Below are 23,601 nucleotides of genomic sequence, written 5' to 3' on the forward strand. Positions count from 1 at the left end.
AGTTTTTCAAATACTTTAAATTGGCCAAACCTGGGTGGATGTTCACAGGCATGGCAAAAGACACATCCCCCAAACAAAAGCCATACCCTTGCCAAATTTCAAGTCCCTGCACCAAAGCATGGAACATTTCAAAGATAAGGGCTCAATAACTTTTTAACTTGGGCAAAACAGCATATTTTCCCCTAGCCTCGTTCTTAAACAGCTCAACCCATTTTGGCTGAAATTTAAAATATTATATATATATATCGCAGACACCCAGCATGGAAAATTTCAGCTCACATGGCTAAAGTTTGGCAAAATTATAAGCAACTAAAAACAGGGTCTGATAATGGGAAGTATCAGCCGACTTTAATAATTGGCATTGCTACTAGACCCACCTCCCCAAAATGCATAAATAAAATTTGAATAAATAAATAAATTAATTAAATAAATAAACTTAAATATTATATTGCTAGTGATGTGTAAAATTTTAATCTGATTTAAACATTTAAAATATATTATCTATGCAAACATATTTCTGATATGATTAAGTAATAACAACAAAAAGGAAGTAACCCTAAATGGATCAAGCACCCTAATCTTGTTGTATTTAATATTCATTTTAACATAAAAGTTTATTTAGCCAGTATAAATACATAAGTGGCTCTTTACATTTAACAAGTCTTAAACTATGTTTAAAAAGTTCACATTGGAAACATCTCTTTGAAAAAAATTACTGTGCTTACATAGGTATTTTCTTATCTGAAGACATTATTCCAAAATATATATCAGATATTAAATTTTACACTAAATGAATGCAGGCTATTTAAGTAGCCAAGAGACAAGAAACAGACCTCATTTATGTATCTGAAATAATAGTAATTTTACCATAGGTAAAAATACTCAGGTGTAAATAGCACATTTTTCAAATTCATTAAATATAAATAAAATGGCTTACCATAACCCACTATCAATTTCATAGAGCCAAAGCTCATCATTAGGCAAATACACTTCATTTTCTTCAATTGACTAAAAGAAAACAAATATGCAAAATATTTCATCAGTTATGTATCATATGTCATTACAATTCAAAAATCATGAAAATACATGTTAGGAACATTTCACAACTTTTAATGAGACAATTCACAAAGACTGCATAAAATTTTTATGCTCAATGTGTACTCCCTGATAATTTTATCTGGAAACACTCAATAGTTCTAGTATTTTTATATTTAACATTGTAAGTTCAAAACAAGTTTTTATTTTTATTTTTGAAGCATTATAAAAAAATAAAGCATCTATGCAGAATGGTGTCCCTATGAAATAATTTTATTAGTTGCTGAATGCCAACCCTGCTCACTCACTTGCACATGGGTAGACTGGGAAAAAAAATGTTTGGCTTTGCAGTAAATGAGAGAGGGAGAGGAGTGGTTCCATATTCAACTAGCAATATCAGTTTAATGCACAGTGGCCATCTTGCAGGAAATGTAAAAAGCAGTAGCAACTCAGGAAAATTATTAAGTGCCATCAAGAAATATAGTAATTATGACTAAAAGCCACTACATTTTGCATTGTAGATGCAATATGAAGCAAAACACTGCAAAACCAGTGCAAGAAACCACACTTAGGCAAGCTTCTTTTTTAAGAGACTACCCAAAAGTATCTCCAAAATAGAGAGCAGCTATCTGCTTTTATTAGAATACTACTGATTAGTAAGTGTAATTAAATAACTGATCTTTCCTGGTCCCTTGAGTGGTTACTTTAACCAGTTTTCATTGTATTGTAATCCTTGCTACTCTAATACACCTATATAACGCTGAAGATGACCTCCAAAGGAATAAATAATTAATTAGGTTTGTACCCTTTTGCTTCTTTTTGATATGGCCTCAAATACTTTTTAAACGGGTTTTTATGTTTTTATTTCTCCCCAATACCAATTCAGGTCTCACCTGTGTTTTCTGGAAGTCTCTATGGAAGGCTAGGTAACTGGTAAGATTATGATAGCAGTGAAATCATGAAGTGAAACCCTATTAATAGAGAGGGGCTGTGATTTATTTTAAGACTTCATTTTTTTAAACACCACTTTCACTCAAATACTTGAATAAAGAGTTGAAAGAAAACTACTTTTTTTTAAAATGGGATTCAATACCTTGGGCGCTTCAGTTGAGGACTCAGATCTCCCAATCAACATGTCTGTGTCCTCCAGTAATGACATATAGCAAATGAGAGGCCAAATTTTAAATTTTGGATAAACAAGCAAACCACAAAATAAAATTAAAAAAAAACTTAAAAAACTAAGGGCTTCTTTTTATATCATAAAATAAAGAAAGGCACAAGATCATTTTTTGTTTCGTTGAAAGCCATCTTTAATTGGGAGGATTTTCCAGGCATAATTGAGAAGGCCTGATGACATATATAAGTGAAAGAGGTTGTGTGTGGTGGTAGGGGGAGAGTGGAAGAGTATAGGAAAAGAAGAAGGCAGAGATATAAGATCTTAAGCTATGGAACGCCATAAAGAAGAGGAGAAGCTTAAATTTAATGCCAGAGATAGAAAACCTGAGAAGGTTTTCAAATAGGGGAGAATGGTTGGGAAAGGAAAATTATTTTGGCAACAGTGGTTTGAATGAATGGAGGGAAGAGATATGAAATCAGAGAGGAGGAGGTTGCAATATTAAAGTTGGTGATAATAATAATATGAATCAGTGACTTTACAGTGTAGGCCTGGCTTGATATCAGTAACTGGACATGGGTGAGGCCTCGTTTCTTGGAAGACAGGATTAGGGAGATTAGCAGGCTGGAAACAGAATGTATGCACTAGCTAAAGTAAGGGGGAATCACCAAGGGAATAACTTCAAATGGACAAAATAAAATTGATAAGATAAGCATGGAACATAAGATGAGGTAGAGTAAGTCATGCATGGACAGTGCGTGGGCAGAGCATGCTGCATAGGGACTCGTGCCTACAAAGTGACCAAGACAATTCCAAAATGTCTGATGCAAAGTATAGTAAATGCAATGTAATGTGTAAATGTATATAAAGGAAGAGGTTTAGTGTTTCAGAGTAACAGCCGTGTTAGTCTGTATTCGCAAAAAGAAAAGGGGTACTTGTGGCACCTTAGAGACTAACCAATTTATTTGAGCATGAGCTTTCGTGAGCTACAGCTCACTTCATCGGATGCATACCGTGGAAACTGCAGCAGACTTTATATACACACAGAGAATATGAAACAATACCTCCTCCCACCCCACTGTCCTGCTGGTAATAGCTTATCTAAAGTGATCATCAAGTTGGGCCATTTCCAGCACAAATCCAGGTTTTCTCACCCTCCACCCCCGCACACAAATTCACTCTCCTGCTGGTGATAGCCCATCCAAAGTGACAACTCTCTACACAATGTGCATGATAATCAAGTTGGGCCATTTCCTGCACAAATCCAGGTTCTCTCACCCCCTCACCCCTCTCCCAAAAACCACACACACAAACTCACTATCCTGCTGGTAATAGCTCATCCAAAGTGACCACTCTCCCTACAATGTGCATGATAATCAAGGTGGGCCATTTCCAGTACAAACCCAGGTTTTCTCACCCCTCCACCCCCATACACACACAAACTCACTCTCCTGCTGGTAATAGCTCATCCAAACTGACCACTCTCCAAGTTTAAATCCAAGTTAAACCAGAACATCGGGGGGGGGGTAGGAAAAAACAAGGGGAAATAGGCTACCTTGCATAATGACTTAGCCACTCCCAGTCTCTATTTAAGCCTAAATTAATAGTATCCAATTTGCAAATGAATTCCAATGCAGCAGTTTCTCGCTGGAGTCTGGATTTGAAGTTTTTTTGTTTTAAGATAGCGACCTTCATGTCTGTGATTGCGTAACCAGAGAGATTGAAGTGTTCTCCGACTGGTTTATGAATGTTATAATTCTTGACATCTGATTTGTGTCCATTTATTCTTTTACGTAGAGACTGTCCAGTTTGACCAATGTAAATGGCAGAGGGGCATTGCTGGCACATGATGGCATATATCACATTGGTGGATGTGCAGGTGAACGAGCCTCTGATAGTGTGGCTGATGTTATTAGGCCCTGTGATGGTGTCCCCTGAATAGATATGTGGGCACAGTTGGCAACGGGCTTTGTTGCAAGGATAAGTTCCTGGGTTAGTGGCTCTGTTGTGTGGTATGTGGTTGTTGGTGAGTATTTGCTTCAGGTTGCGGGGCTGTCTGTAGGCAAGGACTGGCCTGTCTCCCAAGATTTGTGAGAGTGTTGGGTCATCCTTTAGGATAGGTTGTAGATCCTTAATAATGCGTTGGAGGGGTTTTAGTTGGGGGCTGAAGGTGACGGCTAGTGGCGTTCTGTTATTTTCTTTGTTAGGCCTGTCCTGTAGTAGGTAACTTCTGGGAACTCTTCTGGCTCTATCAATCTGTTTCTTTACTTCCGCAGGTGGGTACTGTAGTTGTAAGAAAGCTTGACAGAGATCTTGTAGGTGTTTGTCTCTGTCTGAGGGGTTGGAGCAAATGCGGTTGTATCGCAGAGCTTGGCTGTAGACGATGGATCGTGTGGTGTGGTCAGGGTGAAAGCTGGAGGCATGCAGGTAGGAATAGCGGTCAGTAGGTTTCCGGTATAGGGTGGTGTTTATGTGACCATTGTTTATGAGCACTGTAGTGTCCAGGAAGTGGATCTCTTGTGTGGACTGGACCAGGCTGACGTTGATGGTGGGATGGAAATTGTTGAAATCATGGTGGAATTCCTCAAGGGCTTCTTTTCCATGGGTCCAGATGATGAAGATGTCATCAATATAGCGCAAGTGGAGTAGGGGCTTTAGTGGACGAGAGCTGAGGAAGCGTTGTTCTAAATCAGCCATAAAAATGTTGGCATACTGTGGGGCCATGCGTGTACCCATAGCAGTGCCGCTGATCGGAAGGTATACATTGTCCCCAAATGTAAAATAGTTATGGGTAAGGACAAAGTCACAAAGTTCAGCCACCAGGTTAGCCGTGACATTATCGGGGATAGTGTTCTTGACGGCTTGTAGTCCATCTTTGTGTGGAATGTTGGTGTAGAGGGCTTCTACATCCATAGTGGCCAGGATGGTGTTATCAGGAAGATCACTGATGGATTGAAGTTTCCTCAGGAAGTCAGTGGTGTCTCGAAGGTAGCTGGGAGTGCTGGTAGCGTAGGGCCTGAGGAGGGAGTCTACATAGCCAGACAATCCTGCTGTCAGGGTGCCAATGCCTGAGATGATGGGGCGCCCAGGATTTCCAGGTTTATGGATCTTGGGTAGTAGATAGAATATCCCAGGTCGGGGTTCCAGGGGTGTGTCTGTGCGGATTTGATCTTGTGCTTTTACAGGAAGTTTCTTGAGCAAATGCTGTAGTTGCTTTTGGTAACTCTCAGTGGGATCATAGGGTAATGGCTTGTAGAAACTCGTGTTGGAGAGCTGCCGAGCAGCCTCTTGTTCATATTCCAACCTATTCATGATGACAACAGCACCTCCTTTGTCAGCCTTTTTGATTATGATGTCAGAGTTGTTTCTGAGGCTGTGGATGGCATTGCGTTCCGCATGGCTGAGGTTATGGGGCAAGTGATGCTGCTTTTCCACAATTTCAGCCCGTGCACGTCGGCGGAAGCACTCTATGTAGAAGTCCAGTCTGCTGTTTCGACCTTCAGGAGGAGTCCACCTAGAATCCCTCTTTCTGTAGTGTTGGTAGGGAGACCTCTGTGGATTAGTATGTTGTTCAGAGGTATTTTGGAAATATTCCTTGAGTCGGAGACGTCGAAAATAGGATTCTAGGTCACCACAGAACTGTATCATGTTCGTGGGGGTGGAGGGGCAGAAGGAGAGGCCCCGAGATAGAACAGCTGCTTCTGCTGGGCTGAGAGTATAGTTGGATAGGTTAACAATATTGCTAGGTGGGTTGTGGGCCACAGCAATGGCCTATCCAACATACTAATCCACAGAGGTCTCCCTACCAACACTACAGAAAGAGGGATTCTAGGTGGACTCCTCCTGAAGGTCGAAACAGCAGACTGGACTTCTACATAGAGTGCTTCCGCCGACGTGCACGGGCTGAAATTGTGGAAAAGCAGCATCACTTGCCCCATAACCTCAGCCATGCGGAACGCAATGCCATCCACAGCCTCAGAAACAACTCTGACATCATAATCAAAAAGGCTGACAAAGGAGGTGCTGTTGTCATCATGAATAGGTTGGAATATGAACAAGAGGCTGCTCGGCAGCTCTCCAACACGAGTTTCTACAAGCCATTACCCTATGATCCCACTGAGAGTTACCAAAAGCAACTACAGCATTTGCTCAAGAAACTTCCTGTAAAAGCACAAGATCAAATCCGCACAGACACACCCCTGGAACCCCGACCTGGGATATTCTATCTACTACCCAAGATCCATAAACCTGGAAATCCTGGGCGCCCCATCATCTCAGGCATTGGCACCCTGACAGCAGGATTGTCTGGCTATGTAGACTCCCTCCTCAGGCCCTACGCTACCAGCACTCCCAGCTACCTTCGAGACACCACTGACTTCCTGAGGAAACTTCAATCCATCAGTGATCTTCCTGATAACACCATCCTGGCCACTATGGATGTAGAAGCCCTCTACACCAACATTCCACACAAAGATGGACTACAAGCCGTCAAGAACACTATCCCCGATAATGTCACGGCTAACCTGGTGGCTGAACTTTGTGACTTTGTCCTTACCCATAACTATTTTACATTTGGGGACAATGTATACCTTCCGATCAGCGGCACTGCTATGGGTACACGCATGGCCCCACAGTATGCCAACATTTTTATGGCTGATTTAGAACAACGCTTCCTCAGCTCTCGTCCACTAAAGCCCCTACTCCACTTGCGCTATATTGATGACATCTTCATCATCTGGACCCATGGAAAAGAAGCCCTTGAGGAATTCCACCATGATTTCAACAATTTCCATCCCACCATCAACGTCAGCCTGGTCCAGTCCACACAAGAGATCCACTTCCTGGACACTACAGTGCTCATAAACAATGGTCACATAAACACCACCCTATACCGGAAACCTACTGACCGCTATTCCTACCTGCATGCCTCCAGCTTTCACCCTGACCACACCACACGATCCATCGTCTACAGCCAAGCTCTGCGATACAACCGCATTTGCTCCAACCCCTCAGACAGAGACAAACACCTACAAGATCTCTGTCAAGCTTTCTTACAACTACAGTACCCACCTGCGGAAGTAAAGAAACAGATTGATAGAGCCAGAAGAGTTCCCAGAAGTTACCTACTACAGGACAGGCCTAACAAAGAAAATAACAGAACGCCACTAGCCGTCACCTTCAGCCCCCAACTAAAACCCCTCCAACGCATTATTAAGGATCTACAACCTATCCTAAAGGATGACCCAACACTCTCACAAATCTTGGGAGACAGGCCAGTCCTTGCCTACAGACAGCCCCGCAACCTGAAGCAAATACTCACCAACAACCACATACCACACAACAGAGCCACTAACCCAGGAACTTATCCTTGCAACAAAGCCCGTTGCCAACTGTGCCCACATATCTATTCAGGGGACACCATCACAGGGCCTAATAACATCAGCCACACTATCAGAGGCTCGTTCACCTGCACATCCACCAATGTGATATATGCCATCATGTGCCAGCAATGCCCCTCTGCCATTTACATTGGTCAAACTGGACAGTCTCTACGTAAAAGAATAAATGGACACAAATCAGATGTCAAGAATTATAACATTCATAAACCAGTCGGAGAACACTTCAATCTCTCTGGTTACGCAATCACAGACATGAAGGTCGCTATCTTAAAACAAAAAAACTTCAAATCCAGACTCCAGCGAGAAACTGCTGCATTGGAATTCATTTGCAAATTGGATACTATTAATTTAGGCTTAAATAGAGACTGGGAGTGGCTAAGTCATTATGCAAGGTAGCCTATTTCCCCTTGTTTTTTCCTACCCCCCCCCCCCCGATGTTCTGGTTTAACTTGGATTTAAACTTGGAGAGTGGTCAGTTTGGATGAGCTATTACCAGCAGGAGAGTGAGTTTGTGTGTGTATGGGGGTGGGGGGGTGAGAAAACCTGGGTTTGTGCTGGAAATGGCCCACCTTGATTATCATGCACATTGTAGGGAGAGTGGTCACTTTGGATGAGCTATTACCAGCAGGATAGTGAGTTTGTGTGTGTGGTTTTTGGGAGGGGGGTGAGAGAACCTGGATTTGTGCAGGAAATGGCCCAACTTGATTATCATGCACATTGTGTAGAGAGTTGTCACTTTGGATGGGCTATCACCAGCAGGAGAGTGAATTTGTGTGCGGGGGTGGAGGGTGAGAAAACCTGGATTTGTGCTGGAAATGGCCCAACTTGATGATCACTTTAGATAAGCTATTACCAGCAGGACAGTGGGGTGGGAGGAGGTATTGTTTCATATTCTCTGTGTGTATATAAAGTCTGCTGCAGTTTCCACGGTATGCATCCGATGAAGTGAGCTGTAGCTCACGAAAGCTCATGCTCAAATAAATTGGTTAGTCTCTAAGGTGCCACAAGTACTCCTTTTCTTTTTGAGGTTTAGTGTGTAACTTTGGATATGTGGTATGCACTGTACCCATCCCCAGTGCTTAAGTCTGATCAACTCAAGAGTAGCTTTGCTGTATGCCAAATAAAGGAACCTGAGTGATGAGATTGGAATCAGACTGAGTTCTTGGGGAAACACCAAAAGGCAGTAGGAATTGAGAGCAAGGGAAAAAATATAGGAACGTAGCAGAGGAAGAAGCAGAGGGATCTAGAAAAAAGTCTGGATCAAATGGGAGAAGAGAGAGAGGAATCAAAGTTAACTCCAAGATAGTAAGTTCGTGCTACAGTTGCTTATATGAACATCTTTACTTTAATTGATGCCTTATAACTATTCCCTTCCAAATTTGGGTAGTGTATTCTGGAAGTATAACTGCCACCGTTGGTTATCTACGGAACCAGACTTTTGAAAGCACCTGTTAGGTTCTGTTCTTAGATGTGCAGTTTGCAGCTTTCACGTTATACATAATATATAAGACCATGTGCAAATGGATTTGGGGGCTCCTGTGATGGGAAGCCAAGCATTTATTTTATGAACAAGCCCTGAATTAATATAATTGGTGTTAAGAATAAAAATGCTGATTTCACTGAATGCTGGTCAACTGCAAAGTGTCATGCTAGTATTAATAAAGCACTTTATATCTTTAAAGAACTGTTAAAATAGTGACCTAATCCTCAAAACACCCTTGTGAAGTAATATGGGAAAATTGATATACAGACAGAGGTCAAAGCTCACATTTTCAGGAGTGTTCACTAATTTTATGTGCCCAATTTGAGGCGGACTGGGGACCTGGGCCTTTGTGCGTGACTATTGGTGATGCTGAGAACCCCGCAGCTTTTCATGGGAAAACCACTGAAAATCAGACACTAGTTGTCTCAAGTTGGTCTCCCAAAGTCAGTGAACAGAGAATTAGGGTACACAAAATTAGTAAACACTTCTGAAAATGTGTTTGTCCAAGGATATCCAGCCAGTCACTGGCAGACGCAGTATTAAAACTGAGGATTTTCCAGCTGTCTATTCTGTGCTTAGACCTATGGTAAAGAATTCTTAGGCATAAAACCAGTGGAATTTGGATATTTACTTAGGCTTGATTGTTTAGTAGGATATAAATGAAAATACAAAATACTGCTTGTGCTATTTGAAACATGTTACCACCTTGTACAGGCTTGGGACTAAGAGAAAGGGAGACTGTGGTCCTCCATATTTTGCCATCAATCTTCATTAAAACCTTTAGTGGAATGAACTGCATGCTTGTGTTTGTGTGGGGCATAGATGCCAGTGTTTGAAGGTGTGACACATGACTGGAAAGGGTTAAGCATCCTGCAAAATAAATAACTCAAATTCAACTCTTAAAGACATATGGGGAGATAATGTTTGTGTTTTTGTGTATTTACCTATATATTGGTAGTGATCAATAATGTAATCGAACAGTCCCTGTCTATGCTGTATTCTGTTAATTCAGAGATTAGAGATCAAAAGGACATCTGAATATTTAAATGAACTGTAAACATAGGATATCGCCGTATTCATCTCTTAGAAATGTATGGCAAATCATCTGTGAATGGTGGAAAAACAGGCAATTGCCTTATGTTAATCTGTCTGGATAATTACCAGCGACGCTTAGGAAATGGGTCCACCTCAAAGTTCCCATGAGGGCCTATTGTTCACCAAAGGACTCCGAGCTGTCAAAGAAGGCCTGAAACTGTATAAAAAATTGCTTGGGTCCTGATCCTGTTTATCTCAGATCTGCTTGAGGCTTCATGCAAGGGAAGCCTAAACCATAAGGACTGAGATCCCACTCCTGACTGGACTGCCCTGAATATAAACATTGAACTATAACCTATGAACTATTTCTGAAAAAACTCTCTGCATTTACAAAGTTCACCATCTCTGCTATGAATTTGAATTTCAAGATTGTTCTCAAGTCTGTATGTATACTGATCTTTTAACCATACTATCTTATCTTTTTTTTAATAAATTTTAGTTTAGTTAATAAGAATTGGCTGTAAGCGTGTATTTGGGTAAGATCTGAAATATTCATTAACCTGGGAGGTAACGTGTCCAATCCTTTGGGATTAGTAGAACTTTTTTATATGATGAATAAGATTTTCAGCAATCTTCATCATATTTGACTTGGGTATCTAGGGGAGGCCTGAGGCTGGGTTACTTTCAGGGAACTGTGTTGTTGGCTTCTGGATAACCAGTAGGGGATTATAGAATCTGTTTTGTGATGGCTTGGTAAATCTAAGTGTTGGATATTTTTGGATGTTTTTTAAAGTTTAAAATATATTTATATTAGTTACAACACAGCATACGAAGTGTACAGTGCTCACTTTATATTTTTATTACAAATATTTGCATTGTAAAAAACAAAAGAAATAGTATTTTTCAATTCACTTAATACAAATACTGTAGTACAATCTCTTCATAATGGAAGTTGAACCTATAAATGTAGAATTATGTAAAAAAAATAACTGCATTCAAAAATAAAACAATGTAAAACTTTAGAGCCTACAAGTCCACTCAGTCCTACTTCTTGTTCAGCTCAGACACACAAGTTTGTTTACATTTGCAGGAGATAATGCTGCCTGCTTCTTGTTTACAATGTCACCTGAAAGTGAGAACAGTCATTGCATGGCATAGTTGTAGCCGGTGTCACAAGATATTTATGTGCCAGATGTGCTAAAGATTCTTATGTCCCTTCATGCGTCAACCACCATTTTGGAGGACATGTGTCCATGCTGATGACGAATTCTGCTCGATAACAATCCCAAGCAGTGCGGACTGATGCATGTTCATTTTCATCATCTGAGTCAGATGCCACCAACAGAAGGTAGATTTTCTTTGTTGGTGGTTCAGGTTCTGTAGTTTCTGCATCAGTGTTGCTCTGTTAAGACTTCTGAAAGTATGCTCCACACCTCCTCCCTCAGATTTTGGAAGGCACTTCAGATTCTTAAACCTTGGTTTGAGTGTTGTAGCTATCTTTAGAAAACTGATATTGGAACCTTCTTTGTGTTTTGTCAAATCTGGAGCGAAAGTGTTCTTAAATCAAACAACATATGATTGGTTGTCATTTTAGACTACCATAGCACAAAATACATGGCAGAATGCGGGTAAAACCATGGAGCAGGAGACATTCAATTCTCCTCCAAGGAATTCAGTCACAAATTTAATTAATGTATTTTTTTAAGCAAGCATCATCACCATGGAAGCATGTCCTCTGGAATGGTGGCCAAAGCATGAAGAGGCATATAAATGTTTAGCATATCTGGCACGTAAATATCATGCAATGATGGCTATGAAAGTGCCATGCAAATGACTTTTCTCACTTTCAGGTGATGTGAATAAGAAGTGGACAGCATTATCTCCTGTAAATGTAAACACACTTATTTCTCTTAGCAATTGGCTGAACAAGAAGTAGGACTGAGTGGACTTGTAGGCTCTAAAGTTTTACATTGTTTTGTTATTGAGTGCAGTTATGTAACCAAAAAAAATCTACATTTGTAAGTTGGACTTTCACGATAAAGAGATTGCACTACAGTACTTGTATAAGGTGAACTGAAAAATACTATTTCTTTTGTTTGTCATTTTTACAGTGCAAATATTTGTAATAAAAAGTAATATAAAGTGAGCACTGTATACTTTGTATTCTGTGTTGTAATTGAAATCAATATATTTGAAAATGTAGAAAAACATCCAAAATATTTAATACATTTCAATTGGTATTTATTGTTTAACAGTGCAATTAAAACTGCAATTAATTGCAATTAATTTTTTTAATCATGATTAATTTTTTAGAGTTAATTGCATGAGTTAACTGCGATTGACAGCTCTAAAAATTACACCTTATTTCCAGTCTTAATTTGGGTAGATTCAATTTCTAGCCACTGGATCATGTTATACCTTTCTCTACTACACTAAAAAGCCCATTATTAAATATTTATTCCCCGTGTACTGTAATCAAATCACCCCTTAACCTTCTCTTTGTTAAAATAAACAGATTGAGCTTCTTGATTCTATCACTATCAGGCATGTTTTCTAATTCTTTATTCATTCTTGTGGATCTTCTCTGACCCCTCTCCAATTTATCAACATCCTCTTGAATCGTGGACACCAGAACTGGACGCAGTATTCCAGCAGCGGTCGGATGAATACTGAAGACAGATATAAAATAACATCTCTAATCTTACTTGGGATTCCGCTGTTTACGCATCCAAGTATTGCATTAGTCTTTTTGGCCACAGCATCACACTGGGACTTAATATTCAGCTGATTATCCACCACGCCCCCCAAATCTTTTTGAGTCACTACTTACCAGGCTAAAGTAACTAATAACCCATCCTGTAACTAGGCCTATATTCTTTGTTCCTGGATGTATACATTTACATTTAGCCATATTAAAATGCACTGTTTGCTTACACCCAACTTACCAAGTGATTCAGATTGCTCTACATCAGTGACCTGTCTGCTTCATTATTGACCACTCCCCCAATTTTTATGCTATTTGCAACTTTATCAAGGAGGATTTTATGTTTTCTTCCACATCGTTGATAACAATGTTAAATAGCATAGGGCCAAAAAAACAATCCTTGTGGGATCCCATTAGAAACACACTAGTTTTATGATTCCCCATTTACAGTTATATTTTGAGACCTATCAGTTAGCCAGTTTTTAACCCATTTAAATATATGCCATGTTAATTTTTTGTAGTTTTTTAATCAAAATTTTGTGTGGTACTAAGTCTAATGCCTTAAGAAGTCTCAATATATCAAACCTTTATCAACCAAACTTCTAATCTCATCAAATAAAGATATCAAGTTAGTTTGACAGGATCTATTTTCTATAAACAGAGGTTGATTTACATTAACTATATTACCTGCCTTTAATTCTTTATTAATCAAGTCCCATTTCAGCCACTCCACTATCTTGCCCAGGATCCATGTCAGACTAACAGGTCTATAATTAGGCAGGTCATCCCAATTACCCTTTATAAATATTGACACAACATTTGCTTTTGTCTGGTGTTCTGAAATTTCTCCAGCGCTCCAACACTTATTGAAAAATTAACAGTCCAAAAAGCACCTCAGCCAGTTCTTTTAAAACTCTTGGATGCCAGTTATCCAGACCTATTGATTTAGAAGTGTTTAACATTAGTAGTGGCTGTTTAACATTCTTCAGAAATATGAGTGGAATGAACAGAGTGTTATCATCTGATATGACTGCAACTCTTTTTCCCCAGAAAACACAACAAATTTTTATTGAACAATTCTGCCTTTTCTGTATTATTATTAATAATTCTATCATTTCCATCTAGTGATGGACCTGTGACAGGGCCCTATTAGTAGAACCCTGGTCACTGATGTTGCTGCAACATGGAGAAGGCTATGAGCAGTTAAACACTTTCTGTTGGGGGATTATGAATACCTGGGTGGTAATCTCTGGGTTAAGAATGTAACTGGGAGGACATAAAAAGAGAAGCTCAAAGGAAAGCTAGAGGGTAAGCCTGGGCTGAGAAGTGAAGGCTGCAGGAAAGCCTCTCCTCGCTGTAAACCTGCATTACACAGTGATAATTTGTAAGAAAGGAATAAATACACACCTTGGTGAAAGGGTAATAACACGGTGGGTGGGTGTGACTGAGACACCACACGAACAGTACAGGCAGTAAAGTACATTTGGTAGTGACGTAGGTGCCTTGTGACAGGAACCAATGGCATTGTTAGGGTGTTTTTTGTTCCTATTATACTTTAAAAACTCTTCCTCATTGTCCTTAACTCTCTTAGCCCTGATTTCTCCTTGTATCCCATTGCTTCTCTTATCAATTTTCTACGATTCCTAACTTCTGATTTATGTTAATTACGATCAGCTTCCCCTTTCTTCCATTATTATATTTTATTTTTTACTTTTTACAGCTGCCTTTACTTCCCCTCTACACCAGATCGTTTTTTTTTTTTCCTCAACTGTGGGATTATGGCTTTTGGGGCACCCAGTAAATTGTTCTTAAACAATTCCCAACAATCATTTACATTTTGCTAATTAAATTCTTCCTCTGAGTTTATCTGGCTCATAATATTTTTCAGCTTTGTGAAATTGGCCCTCTGAAAGCACCAAGTATGTATCTGGTCTGGACTTTATTCTGTTTGCACATTATAAATGTGATCAAATCATGATCACTTATACCTAGATTACCATTCATTTATAGTTCTGTGATCAGTTGCGCTTTTTCTGTCAAGACACAGTCTAATACAGAATTCCCCCCTGCTGGTGTAAAGAAGTGATACAGCGATTAGGTGCATGTAAAATGGTAAGGGCCTAATTGTATTTAATGGATTACATCTTGGTTAGCAATACATAATAAATGCATACACAATATATAAGCAATATAAATGTTGGCCTAATAACCCGATTGGGAAGGAGTGCAAATAAGGCCTTCTTGGCTTACTAAATATCCTGTTATTCAGTTTTTGGAATGTCTCCACTGAGTACAGGAAAAAGAAGAGGTCATTGTGACCTGCTAAAGATGATCAGGATAAACAAGGTACACCCCTCTTAAATAATAAGATTAATAGTTTTGTTATTGTTAATAAGTAGATAAACATGTTATATAATTGAGTATGTAATGTGGAATTGTATGTATGGTCATAAATATTAATTATTATTATTACATAACAAGTCAGAGGAGGGGTGTTGATAAAAGTAGAGTGTCATCCTGGATATAAAAATGGTGTACTGAGATTTAAGTATTTGCCTTTGTGTACTTCCAGTCAATGCATTGGCCTGTTACATCCCAAGTGATCACTAGGGCAGTGGTTTTCAAACTGTGGGTCACGACACAGTAGGGGTCGCGGAATGTAAGGCACTGGGTTGCGACAGCTCTGGTCAGCACCGCTGACTGGGCCATTAAAAGTCCCATTGGTGGTGCTGCCTGGCTAAGGCAGGCTAGTCCCTATCTGTTTCAACATTGCGCTGCACCCTGGAAGTGGCCAGCAGCAGGTCTGGCTCCTAGGCGGGAGGGACCACAGAGCTCCGCACGCAGCCCCCGCCCTGAGCACTGGCTCCACACTCCCACTGGCCGGTTCCCAGGGTGCAGCGCAGTCCACAGTGCCAGGAAGTTAGGAAGCCTGCCTTACACCCCCACTATGCCGTTGACCGGGAGCCGCCTGAGGTAAGCCCATGCCCCAATCCCCTGCCCCAGCCCTGAATCCCCCCCCCAAACCCAGAGCCCCTTCCTGCATCCCAAACCCCTCATCCCCAGCCCCACCCCAGAGCCTGCACCCCCAGCCCAGACCCTCTCCTACACCCCAACCCCCTGCCCCAGACCAGAGCCCCCTCCCACACCCTGAACCCCTCATTCCCAGCCCCATCCCGCAGCCTTAACTCTCCTAGCCATGAACCCCTCATTCTCCCCCACACCTCAATCCTCTGCCCCAGCCCTGAGCCCCTCCCAGACCCCAAACCCCTCATTCCCAGTTCCATTGGATCACAGGCATCAACAATTTTCTTCAACTGGGTCACCAGAAAAAAAGTTTAAAAACCACTGCACTAGGTGTGGCATTCTCTACCTATGCTAAAATAAACCTGTTCCTTGGATTTGAATGTGGAATTACAGTGGCATTTGTCTGCTACAGCAAGCAATGGTTGTCTGCTTTGCTAGACTCATAAGGTAACCTGTGGGCCTGATTGGTGGTCCTGAAATATCCTTACAGTTGGATTCAACACTTTTGAGTTAGGAAATTGTCACTTATAAAATTTATAAATCCATGGTACGCCCACATCTTGAATACTGCATTCGGATCTGGTCGCCCCATCTCAAAAAAGATATTTTGGAATTGGAAAAGATACAGAAAAGGGCAACAAAAATTATTAGGGGGTTATGGAACAGCTTCCATATGAGGACAGATTAATAAGATTGGGACTTTTCAGTCTGGAAAAGAGACAACTAAGGGAGGATATGATAGAGATCTATAAAATCATGAGTGATATGGTGAAAGTGTATAAGAAAGATTTACTTTTTCTTCTAACACAAGAACTAGGGGGTCACCACATGAAATTAATAGGCAGCAGGTTAAACACAAACAAAAGGAAATATTTTTTCACGTAATGCACAGTCAACCTGTGGAACTCTTTGCCAGAGGATGTTATGAAAGGCCAAGACTATAAGAGGGTTAAAAAAAGAACTAGATAAGTTCATGGAGGATAGGTTCATCAGTGGCTATTAGCCAGGATGGATAAGGATGCAAAACCATGCTCTGAAGTGTCCCTAATTTCTGTTTGCCAGAAGCTGGGAATGGGCGACAGGGAATGGATCACTTGATGATTACCTGTTCTGTTTGTTCCCTCTTGCATTGGGCCATTGTCGGAAGAGAGGATATTGGGCTAGGCGGACCACTGGTCTGACCCAGTATGGCCGTTCTTATGTTCAAGAATGTTTTAGTATTGGAAGCCATAGACCTCTAGCATGTGTCACTAAAATTTAAAGTTGTCTATGATCATGCAGCTTTTCCCATCTACACATTATAGATAGGGGCATAAGGAGCCAGTCATCCTGTTCCTAAGTGTGATTTGGTGGTCTGTAGCAGACACCAACTAGTACCCCATCTTGGGCTTTATCTGTTAGGACATGTAACCAGAAGCATTCGAGATCATTTTCTTCTAAGTTATCTGTGACCTGGAAACAGGTAATGCCATTTTTGACATAGAGTGCCACTGCCTGTGCCCTTTTGCCCACTCACTCCTTCCTAAATAGGTTATAACCATTGATTTTAACATTCCCAACGTGGGAATCATCATACCAGGTTTCAGTAATACCAGTTAGATCACATTTATGCTCATAAATGAGCAATTCCAATTCCTTTTGTTTGTTAACCAGGGTCCTAGCATTGGTGTCTCTATCAAGCATTCTTAAAACTACAATACCCACCTGCTGAAGTAAAAAAACAGATTGACAGAGCCAGAAGAGTACCTAGAAGTCACCTACTACAGGACAGGCCCAACAAAGAAAATAAGAGAGTGCCACTAGCTGTCACCTTCAGCCCCCAACTAAAACCTCTCCAGCGCATCATCAAAGATCTACAACCTATCCTGAAAAATGATCCCTCACTCTCACAGATCTTGGGAGACAGACCAGTCCTTGCTTGCAAACAGCCCCCCAACCTGAAGCAAATACTCTCCAGCAACCACACAAATAAAACATTAACCCAGGAACCTATCCTTGCAACAAAGCCCGATGCCAACTCTGTCCACATATTTATTCAAGTGACATCATCATAGGACCTAATCACATTAGCCATGCCATCAGGGGCTTGTTCACCTGCACATCTACCAATTTGATATATGCCATCATGTGCCAGCAATGCCCCTCTGCCATGTACACTGACCAAACCGGACAGTCTCTACGCAAAAGAATAAATTGACACAAATCTGAGATCAGGAATCATAACACTTCAACCTCTCTGGCCACTCAGTAAAAGATTTAAGGGTGGCAATTTTGCAACAGAAAAGCTTCAAAAACAGACTCCAAGGAGAAACTGCTGAGCTTGAATTAATATGCAAACTAGATACCATTAACTTGGGTTTGAATGGAGACTGGGAGTGACTTAGTCATTACACATGTTAGAGAGCTTATTCCTTCACTCTCCCACTTCCCTAGTCCTTCTCGCATGAACAGAGAGCAACAATACCCGAAGTCCGAAGGTGCAAACAATTCGATGTTTATTGGGGTGAACTTCCAGCAAGCTTAAATACAAGTTCCTTTTTCCTTATTTTCGAATCCCAACTTACTTCCTGTTTGCCCCTAATTTATATAGTAATATTCTTACCTATACCTTAACCAATCATTCTACTGAAATTTAACTAACCAATCCTAACATATTGTAACATGATTAGCTAACCAATTATATCCCACCACCTTAATTAGTTTACACCCAGCAAAATTAATTATACAGCAAACAGAAACAATCACAGAACCAGACAGAGACCATGCCAATAAACAATAGCAAAGTGGGAACTATAATGACAAAACAATACAGAAGTGAGGATTTCACAACTACATCTATAAAGACATAAGAGTTTCCCAGCTGTGTCTATTGATAAGTGAGTTCTTACCAGACAGAAAACTATCAATCTCGATTTCCTTTTACATCTTCTAGGCATTTCCCTTTCTCTGGAGGTGATAGGCACTATCAGGACAGGACTGTATTCCTAACAGCCCAATAGCACCTTCTTTCAATGTGACTACTTTGGAATGTGAGGATGTGACCAGTCGCTTCCCAGCTTATGGCTGCCTCTGTCGCTTAGCCAAAGGCCTTAGCCTAAGAACAGGGCCTCAGACTGTCACAGTAAGAGAAGGACCTTACACTGGCAGACAGTGATTTTCATTCTTTCTTTTATACCTCTAACTAGCCAAGTGATAAGAATACACCTAAATTCTTAAAGTACAGGCCTTTGCAGACAGGCCTGAATATCTATATCCTAACACGACATATTGAATCTATTTCTCTAAGTTAAGTATCCTCACACCTTCTTGTCAACTGTCTAAATGGGCCATCTTTGATTAAAACAAAAGGTTTTTTCCCCTGCTGATAATAGCTCATCTTAACTAATTAGCCTCTCACAGTTTGTATGGCAACTTCCAACTTATCTGTATATATATATCTATAGATATATCTTCTTACTATATGTTCTATTCTATGCATCCGATGAAGTGGGCTGTAGCCCACGAAAGCTTATGTTCCACCCCCCACTGTTCCTCAGATGTTCTTGTCAACTGCTGGAAATGGCCCACCTTGATTATCACTACAAAAGGTCGTCAGTCCTTCGTCCCCCCCCTCCCCCCCCCACTCTCCTGCTGGTAATAGCTCACCTTAAGTGATCACTCTCTTGTTACAGTGTGTATGGTAACACCCATTGTTTCATGTTCTCTGTACATAAATCTCCCCACTGTATTTTCCACTGAATGCATCCGATGAAGTGAGCTGTAGCTCACGAAAGCTTATGCTCAAATAAATTTGTTAGTCTCTAAGGTGCCGCAAGTCCTCCTTTTCTTTTTTCTAATAAATTTGTTAGTCTCTAAGGTGCCACAAGTACTCCTGTTCTTTTTGCAGATACAGACTAACACGGCTGATATTCTGAAACCTTGATTAATTTTGTTCTCAACATCTCAATTTTGTGGTGAGTGCTCATATCTTCTCTCTTTTTACCGTTCCCTTTTGTTATTAGTTGAAATCCCTCCTGACTACTCTAGCCAGCTTGTGCCAGAGAAGACACACTATACAACCCCCTTTTCCCACAAAAGGTGGGCCAACCAATGTTCCACAAAACCAAAACCCTCCACCCTGCACCACTTATGTAGCTAGAGGTTCACTTCTGTCTTCCTTTGCTCATGGGACAGGAATGATTACAGAGAAGATCATCTGGACATTCATCTTCAGCACTCTTCTGAGTTCCATTAAATCATCTACTATCTGAGAGAGATCCTGCAACACATTGTCATTGATGCCAACGTGAACCATCATCAATGGATCCTTTCCTGTCAACTTCAAAAGCCCATCCAATCTTGGAGTAATGTCTCAGGACTTGGCTTTGGGAAGACAGCACACCATTCTGATGTCCACCTGCCCCTTGAAGAATGTTCTTTCAATTCTTCTGAGTACTGAATCCCCAACAAAGATCATCTGTCTTCTTTGGACAGCTGTAGAACTCTTTGTGGGAAAGCTTGATTTTCTTATAGGTTGGCGTAAGCTGACATCAAGAGGTGTGTCCTGTACAACTCACCATTCCCTTGCGCCAGCAGGATTTTGTTTCCAAACTGAGGACCTGTTATTGAATGGAAACTACTGGCTGTGTGGAATTCTTCCTAGCCCTCTTCTCTCTGATGGCCACAGCCTGCCCATCCTCGTCTATCTCCATCCATGTAGGATGCTTCCATGATCTCTTGCAGCCTGGTGGTTTGTAACGACCAGAAGCATCTTGGACTTCCTTTCTGATTCCTTGGTGGCCAACTCTGTTCTTCCTTGAATCTGGGGTACCAATGTTTTCTGAACCTGACTGTCTAGGAATGCCTCAGCTTCTCAATACTATCTTTATTTGCCCCTCCAATCCTGAAGCATGGCCACCAATTTGCATTTCATGAACAGGAAGTCGCTTCTGGCAGTAAAGAAAAATGATACATCCATTACAGGTCACCATCAATGTTCATTGCTGGCCATCTTGAAATTGCATGCAGAACCAAATCTGGAAGAAAACCTCTCACAGTCTTTCTCTTAACTCCCTCTGATACTTTCCTATTAGTTGCCCTCTGTTCAGGGCTCTTGAGTTTGCCTAGCAAGTGATCAAGTCTCCATGCTCAGCTCAGTTCAACTCTGCCCCTCATCACCAGGGAGCGATTAATCACTCAGAGACTTCAAACAGCTATGCTGATCAAAGCTCCAAGGGTTAGAACCTCATGGCCTTTACCAACGCACCAACAAACAGATCCATTTCAGCTGCTTACTCAGGTACCTATTGCCCAGCTGTGTAGTCCCTACCCAGAGAGCAAACAGTCAAAGAACCCACAGCCAGATCAAATGCACGACTCATCAAGTTCTGCTGCCTCCAAGCACAGACTCCACAGCTATAGCCTCCCAACTCCTGTTAGCTGCCTCTGTTCTGATGACAGTTAACACCCTAACAGTCTGGTGTATTAAAGTGTCAGGGTGGTTTATTTGTGTCACACTTTCCATGCTTAATGAACACTCACATGAGGTACGTTTGACAGAAAAGGTGGCTGGGGACAGGTGGGTATGAGAGGAGTCCCAACTTGGGATCCCCTCCCACAGCAGCTGGTAAATGTACTGGGTGGACAGTACATAGGTACAAATGAAATGGAAGCAGTTTTGCTAAGGAACCCTTCCCAGCGCAGATTGGAAACAGGAAGGGGGGCAGACAGCTGTGCCTGTGTGTTTTATTCAGAAAACCACTCCCCAGTGGAGCAGATGGGAAATGTGAATAGGGCACAGGGGTGTCTGCGATCTTTCTCAGGACACCCCATTGGAGCAGAGGAAAGCGTATCTGGGACGGGAGCGAAGTCCCCACTCTCATGTTCTAGGCTTGGACTCCCTGGAGGCACCAAGCACGTGCCCCTTCACCTCGACAGGCGGCCGTTATGGCGGTTGGGAATCGAGCGCAGCAGCACGAGCGTTCGACAGCTGAGACTTGAAACACCCGCTCCCTTCCCGCGCGGCATGTCCCGCCCCGCCAATCAGCGACCGAGCTGACGTAACGAACGTGCACGCCCCCTCCGCCCTGTCCGTGTGGCGGTTGCAGCCCTCTCACGAGGAACAAGGATTAACCCGCAGCTAGCGGTATTTCCTTTGGGGGCAGCTGAGGAACCCGGGTGCTACTAACCACTGCTCCCACCCAGCCCAGGGTGCCGTGGGGCACAGTGCGTTGGCCCGGCCGTGTAGCAACAAAGCCCGCCCCCCATTGCCACCCCTGATGCCCCAAGCCGCCTCCTCCCTGCTTACCACGTATCCCCCCCACACATAGAGAAAGTTCCCGTCCACCACGGCGCAGTGGCCACTCCGTTCCTCGGCCACGCAGAACTGCTGAGAAGGAGGTGGACCCGCCGCCATCTTATGAAGGGGGGAAGGGAGGCGTCTGCCGCAACGACCGCGACTCGCCACCCCCTTCTGGAGCGCCACCTGCTTTCCGCCGCTCGGTCACCCTCCGGCGGACGGGAAGCGGAGAGGGTCCAAAGTGTGGGGAGTAGCGGAACGAGCAGCACAGCAGCGCCTCCTCTCCTCCCGCTCCAAATCAGGCGCTCACGTGGGAGGAAGCGGGGGGGCTGCGGGATCAGCGAGGCGACTCGGAGCCAGGTGTCCGGCGCTGTGGCTCAGCTCCTTCCATCAGCTTCAAAAAAGAAAGTGGGCCGCTCACTGGTAGCAGGTCGAAGTGGGTGCAGTTTGCACCTCATGTAGAGGGTGCAGGGCCCCTTGCTGTGCTGGTTTGCTCCCCCTTTCCGACAAAATAAGAACCGTCTCATGCTTTTGCTGTAGCCCGTCAAGATGAGGGGCCCCTCTTTCGTGGGGGGCATTATCGCCCCCATCCCGGGGCAGCAGGACCTCGGGCACCCAACACCCAGGCCCGCTGGCTTTGAAATTGAACAAGTGATCACATGGGGTCGCGGGGCATGTGCACCAGGGGTCTGTCTATATTACAGAATTTTATTGCGCTTCAACATGTTAGTGAATGGCCCATTTAAGATGATGCTGACCTTGTCTGTGCTGACTGTTAAACTGTGGTCAGTGACCTTATGTCATCCAGCGTGGGTCAAACACAATAGGAACTGTTGTACTGTATTGGGTCAGACCCCTAATCAATCTCATCCATTATTGGCCTGCCTCTGAGGGTGGCCAACATCAAATGCTTTCAGAAAAAGGTGCAAGAAACCCCACAGTGGGCGGATATGGGATAATCCCTGCCCGTTATAGTTTTAGCCTACTCCTTATTAGAGACTGGTTTAAACGCCAACGTTTATAACCTTGCAAATACCATTATGGAATGTAGACAGACCCCGTGGAACAGTAAAAGCCTGTGGGGCACAAGATCTGGAAAGGTTTCAGAGTAACAGCCGTCTCCACGGTATGCATCTGATGAAGTGAGCTGTGGCTCACGAAAGCTCATGCTCAAATAAATTGGTTAGTCTCTAAGGTGCCATAAGTACTCCTTTTCTTTTTAAGATCTGGAAAGAATCATTTAAACCCCTTGACTTGCATAATGTCAGGTTTCAGAGTAGCAGCCCTGTTAGTCTGTATTCGCAGAAAGAAAAGGAGGACTTGTGGCACCTTAGAGACTAACCAGTTTGTTCGTCTCTAAGGTGCCACAAGTCCTCCTTTTCTTTAAACCCCTTGGAAATTTTAGAGGACATCTGGGGATGCCCCAGCAACTTCATGCTTCCCCCACTCCCACGGCTCAGTGTCACAGATGATGTGTAGGAGTCCCCCCCTCCCAGAATAGGACCAAGGCCTGGGTCTGCCGCTGCTACT

General features: G+C 42.4%; 1 protein-coding gene across 2 annotated transcripts in view; it reads right to left on the minus strand.

Moving 5' to 3' along the window:
* The window catches only part of KLHDC1 (kelch domain containing 1), a 74,175-nt gene extending 51,878 nt beyond the window's left edge, over positions 1–22,297 (minus strand). For both annotated transcript variants that reach the window (XM_077819700.1, XM_077819699.1), the window contains exons 1-2: positions 22,081–22,297; positions 938–1,008 (exon numbers count right to left, since the gene is read on the minus strand). In XM_077819700.1, coding sequence (XP_077675826.1) covers positions 938–1,008; positions 22,081–22,188 — 179 coding nt within the window. In that variant the 5' untranslated portion in view covers positions 22,189–22,297. The remainder of the gene's footprint in view (positions 1–937; positions 1,009–22,080) is intronic.
* Between the last annotated feature and the right edge of the window lie 1,304 nt (positions 22,298–23,601).

The sequence above is a fragment of the Eretmochelys imbricata genome, chromosome 6 (genome assembly GCF_965152235.1).
Source record: "Eretmochelys imbricata isolate rEreImb1 chromosome 6, rEreImb1.hap1, whole genome shotgun sequence".
Classification (NCBI taxonomy): domain Eukaryota; kingdom Metazoa; phylum Chordata; order Testudines; family Cheloniidae; genus Eretmochelys; species Eretmochelys imbricata.